Below are 10,795 nucleotides of genomic sequence, written 5' to 3'. Positions count from 1 at the left end.
GGGGGGGGGTGTTGCTGCATCTCTTCTCACCCATGGGGAATATTGGCCAATAATCTATAGATATACATAAGTGATTTTTCCAGATAACCAATGCTTGCCCCCTTTTAAACAACTATTATTATTATGTAATTCTGAATTTAATGTTATATATAAAACTATACCTTCTATATATATAGTTTAAAAAAGCACATAAAATAATACTCAGGAAAAGCAGTCATTCTAGATATATAAAACTAGTTTCTGGTAGATAAAAAAGTTACATTTTAAAAAAGATAACCATAATTTCACAAGAATTCAGCATTAGATGATACGCTTGCCTTCTTCACAATCCTATTAGTTTCTGCTTCAAGGTTTGACCTTGGAGATCAGGTCTCAATTGAAGTCCCCTTTCTCATGACTCTTATGTGAGGTCTCTCTCAAGACAACTAGCAGAGCTTTACCTCCAAGGATAATAGGCTGGAGGTGGGGGCTTAGCCAGTGCATTAAAGCAATTAAACAGACCAGTGAGGAGTGAGAGGAACTACCTCTGCATTTCTGTGTGCGCGCGTGTGTGCGCGTTTCTTGAGAAGGTGAAAGTAGGATAGATTTGCAATAGGTTTTTTTTCTTCTAACTAATTTGTGTCAAGCTACTCCTCACAGCTATAGACAGGAAGTGCTATTTCCTGTGCTGATGATTTAATATAGTGCAGAGCAAAGCAGCGTTTGAACTGATGGCAGCACTAATGACTCTTGGTAAAACAGTGAAAAGATAAATGATCCTTAATCAGGAAAATGTTTAAATAAGCAAGTGCCTGGATATACCACACAAAACAACCTGAATTCATTTAAGTAAAGTTAAGAGGGTAATTTTTTAAATACACAGACTATTTGTTTAGTACTTTCTATTTTTCTAAATGCCTTACGGCCACATTTATTATAATCTCTGACAGCTCTGTGAGGTACCTTGGTGTTCTTACTGTAGCTTTAGAAGTGACTGACTTCAACTCAGACGGGCAAAATGATTTGCTTCAGGTCACGCAGCAGGCCACTGGTCAAGCTCAAGAATAAAACTCAGTTTCCACATTCCCGATTTATTGCTTACCTGCTGGCTGATACTCCAAAGCATCCTGCTAACCTTGTTTGAATGCACGAAACGTGTATGAAGATAAAGGAAGTTAAAAACAAGATTGTTCACGTGAGTGCTTGAGGTTGCTTACAGTCAAGGAACGCAGGGATCACGGACAATGAATGGACTGTCACATTTAGAAATAAAATTTTGAAATAAATCTTGGAATATGGATAAGGGCTATTTATAGTTCTTAAATAGGCAGCCATATTACTTTCTGACGATTATATTTTTTTACAGTACTTTCATATATACTATCTTCTGGAACAAATGATTCTACATATGGAGGAAACAGACACATAGAAGTTAAGCGACCCGACTTAGGTCAGCAGGGTCTGTCGTAGAACAAGGTTGTAGAACCTGGTTTCTCCTGAATTCTGCTTTGGGGCTCTTTTCACTACTTTGCCATCTAATTTTTATTTCTTACAAGCAATGCTCATAATATATCCTTGGTTTAAATAAAAATATGTACTTAGAAGATAACTAGGAATAAAACTGTTGGTGTCTCACTTGTCAAGATTCAGAAAAGCCTGCTATAAAACACCTCATTATAACCTATCTTATCTAAAAGACAATTTCTCAAACATTAAATAACTTGTGGTATTATTTGTACTTTTAAAAGTTAACTACCAAAAGAATTAAACCAGACCACCTAATTAAAGTATCATATCCTGACTACTATAAATAACCTTAAAAAGGGGGAGATTCTAGACAATATGGATCCATTGTTGGTTAGTCTAGCAGAGATCTGACATTATATCATCCTTACTTTAGAAAAGCAAAGTTCACTGACTTTTTGTCCAAGGGGATAAAGCAAGAAGCCCTTTCCTAGGTTAAATAGCACCCCATAGGTTTTAGAAGCTGAAAAGAATCAATATTAACATATTGCGTGTGCGTGCGTGCGTGTGTGTGTGTGTGTGTGTGTGTGTGTGTGTGTGTTTGTATAGGAACAAATATATCCTTTGTCTTTAATCTCAAGGTCTAGGAGTCAGGGTACATGGTTTTATTGCTGGCTTTGCAATTAATGTATACCATGACCATGACCATGATGTTTTTGCTGTACTTTATTGTGAGCAAATTCACACCCTTCTAGAAGAGAGCCAAATGGCAATACCTCAGTACTATAGCTAGAAGTTTTAAGTTTCATTTCCTGAATTCTCTTTCACTTGTCAGTCACTTACCACTTGTAATGGAAAATGATGAACCTGGTAATAGGTATATCATCTACTCAGAAAATATCACAAAAATTCTGAAGAGAATTGCGTGCAATTTCCACACTAGGATGGGTTAGAAATTAAAGGGAGATAGTCTATAATCACTTACGTTATTGATCATAAGGTGCATTATCGTTTTTGGAATTAGATCTCGGATGCATTTGTTGATAATAGACATATAGGAGTCTACGAGGTTGCGAATGGTCTCCACTTGTCTCTCCAATTGTGGGTCCATGGAAAAGTTTTCTGCTTGGCCATTCTCATCATTTTCAGTCTAACAGAAAAGAAACAAAACATGGATTATCTCATATCCACTCAGAAGAAAATAAAATACCACACATTATCAGATGATCAACTTCTGCTTCACCTTTGGAGTTTATACTACTAGATGGTAACATCTTTTATCTTATCTCCAACCCATTAGTTCTGAAAAGAGATCGGAGCCCTGCAGTTATTATTCTACTTTTGGACTGCAACACTCTAGGAAAAACAAGAATTCTAATTCTGAATGAATGTTGAGATGAATAACCAAATAAACAGTGTACCTAACAACGTACCTCTAGAGAACAATATAATCTTAAACCATTTGCAAGCTGGCCAAAGAACTGAATCCAAATATATGATGCAGATGTAAACCTCTGGGAGGAGTCTCAGGGGATTCTAGAGATTAGAAATAACCTTGGTGTTTCTCTGGCACATCCACATCTGCTCTGGAATGGATCAACATTTGGATCAACCCATATTCAAAGCTAAATTTCTGAGGCTGGCCTGAAGCCAAATAAGAGATATAGACAATAATTTATTCTTCCATGAACTTGCTGGAATTTCTTATGTAAATTCATGCTTCTGTCATCACTACTAAAGGCTGGCTCCATTGTGAAAAACTTGTAATTTTAACTTCCAACTTGTTATTCTTTGAATAAAACAGAACACATCCATACACAAAGAATTTATGTGTACAACACGAGAGAAGCATCTGTTTTCTATGCTATGGAACTTGAGTTAATTAATTTTGGCTTATCCACCAGAGGCTGGGTTGGAATGGCATCTTCATCATTAAGGGCTGACCTATTGGCTTGGCATTGAAATCAATTTAGAACAAATGGTCTCCATTTCAAGTCAGGTTGAACCATCTAAACCCTAGAACATGCTACAGATATTGTTAGTGGTCTGGCTACTTTCTAGCATTTGGAAAGACTTAATTATGAATGTAAAAGGGAGAAATAATTTATTGCTTCCAATGTGGACATGAAGTACTTTTCTTTGGAAATGTACATACTTTGATCTGCCAGGTTTTCAATCTTTCAATCAGTTCTAGGCAAAGCACTGTGCTAAATAGCTCAACTGGATCTATAAATGACAAGCCTCTCCTTTGAACCAATATGCATGTGCGAAAGGCATATTGATTGATAACCAAGGTAGAAATTGGTTCTAATCATTTATATAGCCTTCTCTCAATCGGAAATACCTTATGTTTAAAAAAACACTTCAAAATAATATACACTCAATTCATTTCCCAATCCTGAGAGTATGACCCCATGTACGAGAATATTTCTGAGGCATCTTACTGCTACAACAGCAAGCTAGTTGATTGCAAGTTTCAGAAATGACAGTTGTTCCCCTATACTGTTTCTCTTAAAATGGTTTTTGGTCACTGAAAAAAGGAATTTAATAAAATCTTATGCAATTCTTTATTTTTATTATTAGTTTGTGATGCAGGCACAACAGGAGCTGGGATAAATAGATAACAGGCTAAGGCCACACAGTGGTAAAATGATAGTGCAAAGGTCAGCCAGCCATAGCAGCGAAAAAACAATCATGTTTCCAGACTTCTTTCTGGGGCATAAAAACCACTCTAAATCTGCAAATGCATTCTACACTGCACCAAAATTCAGAGAGTCAGTGGTAATTGCTATGCTGTTATAGAGATACTGTATTTGAACGTTAAACTTTAGGTTCAAATTCAGGCTCTATCATACTGGTTGTGCGACCACACTTTGGTTTCCTAATGCGACTGAGACTCAGATTCTTCATCTTTAAAATGGGGATATGCTTACCTGGAAAACCTGTGGCAGCTAAATGAGATGATGTATACGAAACGACCTAGCAGAGGACCTCAGGGGTACTCAACAAACGTTAATTTCTTTCCTTCCTTTCTGAATATTCATGGAATACAAGACAGTTGCTTGACTCTCAACACACATTATGAAAATTTAAGATGAAAAATTTGAACATAAAACGTTTTCAACTTAAGCAATATAAAAATGCCCAACTGTGTGTGTATATATATAAAAACGTATATACAGGGATGTATGAGTGTGTGTATATGCACACACACGCACGCACACACACACACACACACACACACATCTCTCCATGTTTTCTGCAAGCTATTCCCCTTGCCTGGAACCCCCTCTTCCCACCACTCTTTGCCCACCCGCGAAGGCCTCTCCTCTTTCACAGCCCTGCGCCACCATCCACTCTCCTGGACAAGCTCCTGATGGCCATCGGACCCTCCACCACCCCTCCTTCTACACTTCAACTGTGCTTGTGCTCACTCATTTAACATCCAGCTTAGTTTTATGCTCCTCTCTCTACTAGACTCCAGGATCTTGTTTATCTCTCCTTTTCAGCACCTAGCACAGAGCCGGGTGCACGGGAGGAGGAGTTAATACTGGGTTTACCAAAGTCAAGGAAGCCATCCCAGTGCATTTCAGGGTCTCCGGGAATGTCTACTTGTTGGAGAAAACCGGGGACTAGAGAAACCCCAAGTTGATGAGTTAGGATCTACTACTACTTGATAATGAGGATGATAAAATGATTATGGAATTAATGTGTATAAATGAGAACAGACAACCTACAGCTTTGTGGAGAAAACATCTGTAAAAAGCAATATAAACCTTCGATTTGAATACAGTACAATTCAGTTTCTCTCTGGTCTAAAATATTTTTGGATTTTGCTATTGTATTTATCAGTAGGAGGTGATGGCATTTCAGAATCAACCTACTATTTACCTCCTCCCAGGAGCATTTATTGAGCTCTTACTGTGTTCCAGTTAAAGTGCTAAGCACTTTATACAGAAGATCTGTACCACAACCTTAGGACATGGTTATTGTCAACCTACAGAAGAACATGTTGAGGCTCCAAGAGCTGAAATTTGTGCAATAAATAGAAGATGAATGTGATTTTAAACTAATTTCTTTTTTTGTTTAGGTATAAACAACTGAAAGTATTATGAAACAATGAAACATCAATAATATATCAAGTTAGTTTTATAGATAAAACAGTAAGTGTAAAGAAAATTTCTAGGAAAAAAATCTTTAAAGTACTGATATTTATAAAAAATTATTTAGCTAAAAGAGAAAGGCTGAATAAATAGCATATATTAAATGAACCTCCAGGAATATGAAATACCATGAAAATTATATCATCATCCACACTTTCATGTAGAAACACTGAATTTTCCCATTTTACACCATTCTTAACATTTAGCTTTGTTTTACATTTTTGCATATCAAAATATGCAAAAGACACTGACTTTCACTTTTGAAACCAGATGCAATTAAAAAGCAAAGTATCAGAGTGAATGGAAAACACTGGTTTAATTCTCAACGTTAAAAGAAAAACATAGAGGCATTCCAAAATAACCAGTAAAACAATTTGAAATTCTCTTTAGCTTTTGGAAACACTGATAGACACACGCTTGCATGCAAATCTTAACTATTCTGACAATATAGTGAACATGATGGGGAGTCATAGAATTCAGAATGCAAATTTGATTTCTTTCCTGATTTTAGATAGAAACAGTAATTGCCCCTGCTAGTATGTCTAAGATGAATGAGAAAAAATGTATATAGATGGAATTTTTCTTTTAACTGAGTAATTGCAGAGAGCAAACACTGCCTTTTCTCTAACCCCAGTTCTAACCAAATTCTCTATCGTGCTTTTTTCTGTATGTATACTGTGTATGACTATGTATTTTTTCTTTGTTTAAATTATAGGATTGCAGTAGGATTCTTTGCAGTCGAAGCACCGAAGTGACAGCTGTTTATCATTATCCTCATCAAGGGAATGTAAAATAAAAATAGTAATTTGTCTCTGATCTTTGAGGCAAAAAAGAATGGTCTGCAAACATTTAACCTTTTATGTGCAGGTTCAGTGATGCTGTTTACAAAATGTGAATAATATTGTCGAAATCAGCTTTCATCTGAAAAATACAATAGACAGGCCTTCCTATTGCAATTTTTTTCTAAATACCTTTTGAGAAATCTAATTCGATTTAGACAATAAAAAACCTAGCATTGTAAACTTGAAGTTGTTTATAAAAATTCCTATAACTTTCTTTCTTAAGAAATTATCTGCACATTATTTAAGAATCAGGTTGTTTTACAAAACTTTAATTTAAAAGCTTTCTCTTAAAGTCTTACTACTTTACCAGGTGAGGGAATTGAAGTGTTGAATTAGAAATTATTCTCACCAGACCTGGAAGCATCCATCACAGAAGCTCTTGGCTTGATTGGAATGTCTAGTTTTCATGTGGTTTGTTTTTATCTTTTCCCTTTCCTTAAATTTCTTATTTGATTATGTCATAGGTTTATCTAAGGACCATTGAAACCATCTAAATAAGGTTGGTGGCTTCAATTCTTTAAAAGCAGAATAATAGAAATGGAAAGTGTCCTGGCAGTATATAAACATAAAAATACCATAAGGCTAATGGGGGGGGGTGTTGCTGCATCTCTTCTCACCCATGGGGAATATTGGCCAATAATCTATAGATATACATAAGTGATTTTTCCAGATAACCAATGCTTGCCCCCTTTTAAACAACTATTATTATTATGTAATTCTCCACTACCTTAAACACAGAGTAAAAAATATTCTTTAACTTTTTCTTAGTGAATCAGTTCATCATTATGAAAACAGTGTTACCATGGTAATGCACCTTCAAATTTTCCAGCCCCACACCGAGAACGTTTTCACTGAAAATCTTTCTCCACTCTCAAACATTCACTTCTAATTTGATGAGGCCAGAAGGATATGGTTAGGGTGGTGTCGGTGCTCACCCCACCATCAAAAGGGATCTACAAATACTATGAGATAAAATATGTATTTTTCCAAATGGTACTAGGATGACCAAATGTAATCCCATGAGAAATGCCTTAGAGACATAAAACAATTCTTCATTATGTCGGTCATGATGAAGGCTCTTTTTGATTCAGAGTGATCCCTTTACTGCTGCTAATTCTGTAACATCAGGTTATCACAGTGTTTATATATTCAAATAATCAAATATTACAATCAAAAGAAAAATCCCAGTGGTTTCATTTGTGAGAAGATAACACCTGAAGACTACGGGGACAAATGACACAGGAGTAATCTATGCTTTAGGAATTCTACTTTCATTACCTAAAAATGCATAACTGTATGGAAATTTTATATTATTACATCCATTATACTATTTGTTTACCATACATTCTTCAAGCTCATTCATTTCAGAATCAGAGTATTAATGGGGTTATAAGGTCTATACAATAAAATACTGGGTCTTATTATAAAGATTGAAAAATGGACAAAAGTATGGGAAAAAATTATAAATATTATAAAGCAAAATCTGTCAATTGTTTTGTTCTTTAAAAACATTTACATGAATGGGTATAGATGCACTATAGAAAAGTTAATAAGGTTCTGGAGAAGGCAGGGGCAATAACATTAAAGTATTATGAAAACGGCATGGGAGGTCATAAGAGATAAACTACATAGCAAAATAATGGCATAGGTGTGCAGCTGGTCTTATTTCCTTCTTTCTTATGAGGTAGATAATCTTTCAAAGTTAATGTAAATACAATTATGCTTTCTTTGCATGCAGAAACTTCTTAGTGGAAAACAAAAGAAAAAGAATGCAATGCATTATTAAAAAGACACGCAACAGTAAAACTCTGTGGGTAGAATTATTTCTTTTAAGGATAAAATGATGATGCTTTAAAAAATACAGCTATAATCAAGGGTTTTAAATTTCCCTGAGATCCACTAAACACTGTAGTTGATAAAGCTGTAGAATTCCCCAAAGGCCACAAGAGAACTTTTGCAGCCATCCCTACACGTGGAATTAGTAAGTACACCTTTCTCAGACATTCCAGGGCCCAATGATCCAGGTGATCCAGATTAAAAAAAAATAAACCTAAAAGCCATCGTAGAAAATTTGGATTCATTTATGTTAATAGGAGAGATGCAAGTAAAATCAGAAGGAATTTGCCAGGTTGGGCTATTACAACTATCTTGTTTCTAATATTCAAAGACAGAACATATATGATGGCGGCCATGGACCACATCTGACTGGTCATCAAACAGACAGCATGTATTAATACATGCCCTAAAGCTGGAGAGCCATTTCCAAAGTTACCCAAAATAGAACTTTTCTGTCTCTGTAAATACTCAAGCTCAATTAAGAAATAAAATAAATTTAAAGGAGCTTGTCTCAATTTAGCCAAACTTTTAGTTTACAGAAAAAATAATTTATGAAGATGATATACAAAAAATATATGAAGGAGCCGGGCGCGGTGGCTCACGCCTGTAATCCCAGCACTCTGGGAGGCCGAGGTGGGTGGATCGCTCAAGGTCAGGAGTTCGAGAGCAGCCTGAGCAGGAGCGAGACCCCGTCTCTACTAAAAATAGAAAGAAATTAGCTGGACAACTAAAAATATATAGAATAAACTAGCCGGGCATGGTGGCGCATGCCTGTAGTCCCAGCTACTCGGGAAGCTGAGGCAGGAGAATCGCCTGAGCCCAGGAGTTTGAGGTTGCTGTGAGCTAGGATGACGCCATGGCACTCTACCCCGGGCAACAGAGCAAGACCTTGTCTCAAAAAAAAAAAAAAAAAAAAAAAGTGTATGAAGGATGCTAAAACTACTGATACTGAGAATAAGAATGATTGGAAAAAGATCTATATTCTAAGAGTACTGAACATTGGGTCTGGAGTTTATTTTCTTCTTGTTACTTCTCTCTATCCTTCTTCTAAAATTGAGAGAGAGAGTGAGAGAGAGAGAGAGAGTGTGTGTGTGTGTGTGTGTGTGTCTGTGTGTTGCCTGCTTGGCAATATGGAGGATGTAAAGTATAGAAAACAAAATTGTCTTCACTTGCTCTACTCCTGGTGTTTGCTTTGGCTGTCAGATTTGTCTACTTCTCATCAAATGGCAGAAACTAAGAGAGAAAACATTAAGGCAACGTAAGTTGCTTAAAAAGCAGCAACTAATGGTCCCATTTATAACAAAATTAAAACTATTCTAAGGTCAATTTTATAAAAAGATGCAATTATTATTTGAAACAATTCTGTACTATTTTAAAACTTGTAGTACAGGAGGTCGTCCTGAGGGCTGTATTAGTGAGATTTGTAAGTATGACTTGAGGTATAAGAGAAAAAGTCAATGTTGGTTTTTAAAAGCTTTCTTCCTCTAGACTATTTTTAAAGTAGTTTAGGAACAGAAATCGGGTTTCGACCACTAAAAAACATTAATGAATTTATAATTCTAAATAATCATATTTATGACCAAGATGTTTCTTTACAAAGCAACAAGGTATCTTTAGATTAAAGATGCAAATGTTGCTAAGGAAGTGTATTACTTCATATTCTTACATTTCCTTCCAAATTTCTCTTTTTTCCTAACCATGGCTTCGGAATTCCTAAAATTATTATTAGTGAGTACTATGATTTTCCCTTTGCCAATTGTTTATGTCTATTCAATCCATATAAACCACTTTCAAATTCAAATAGATGTAATGATTTCTGAATTAAAGAGATTTTAGTTAAATGAAAAATTTAATAGAATGACTTTTCTTAAAAATTCTCATCACAAAATTTCATAGTGCATTGGTGGCCAAATGAATCACAAAGTGATGTGACAACATTATCCATCTAATTCAATATAATTTCTATCAATATTTCTTAATCATTTATAAAATATCTGGGAATATGCATCAAATAGAAAGGGCATGACACCTATTTTTAGAGGGTTCATAATGAATGGACCTGGCTTAAGGTAGCATATAAAGATAACTTCACATAACATCAACGTGGTATGTTTGATTAAATTCAGAAAGGACTCAAAATAAATAAATTAAACAATTCTGGATGGTAATTCTTACCATCTCAATAGAACTCTTGTCAAATTTAATCATATTTTCCATATTACTATGAATAGCATATTCCACCAAGTCTGTAGGAGAATTGCCAAATCAAAGAATCTATAAGGAAAACCCCTAGATCAAACACACATTTGCAGAATTCATCAAATATGTTTTAAAAAACCCACCTGACTCAGGAAGACTACTCCAAATGCCCAATCCATTTTCATTTGAGAAAAATTTAGTGCAGGGATTATGATTATGAACTATGGAATCAAATGACCTATATTTATATCTTGGCTCTGTCACTAATTAGCTTTGGGATTTTAGTGAAGTTAAAGTTAAGAAGTTACTTTG

The 10,795-nt window shown here is 35.3% G+C and overlaps 1 protein-coding gene across 2 annotated transcripts in view; it reads right to left on the bottom strand.

The window, feature by feature from the left end:
- The window catches only part of DNM3 (dynamin 3), a 607,030-nt gene that overhangs the window by 28,955 nt on the left and 567,280 nt on the right, over window positions 1-10,795 (bottom strand). For both annotated transcript variants that reach the window (XM_012657777.1, XM_012657778.1), the window contains one exon: window positions 2,429-2,593. In XM_012657777.1, coding sequence (XP_012513231.1) covers window positions 2,429-2,593 — 165 coding nt within the window. The remainder of the gene's footprint in view (window positions 1-2,428; window positions 2,594-10,795) is intronic.

The sequence above is a fragment of the Propithecus coquereli genome, unplaced genomic scaffold (genome assembly GCF_000956105.1).
Source record: "Propithecus coquereli isolate 6110/MARCELLA unplaced genomic scaffold, Pcoq_1.0 Scaffold56, whole genome shotgun sequence".
Classification (NCBI taxonomy): domain Eukaryota; kingdom Metazoa; phylum Chordata; class Mammalia; order Primates; family Indriidae; genus Propithecus; species Propithecus coquereli.
The sequence above is the reverse complement of the archived record's forward strand: the minus strand, read 5'-3'. Positions and strand labels throughout refer to the sequence as shown.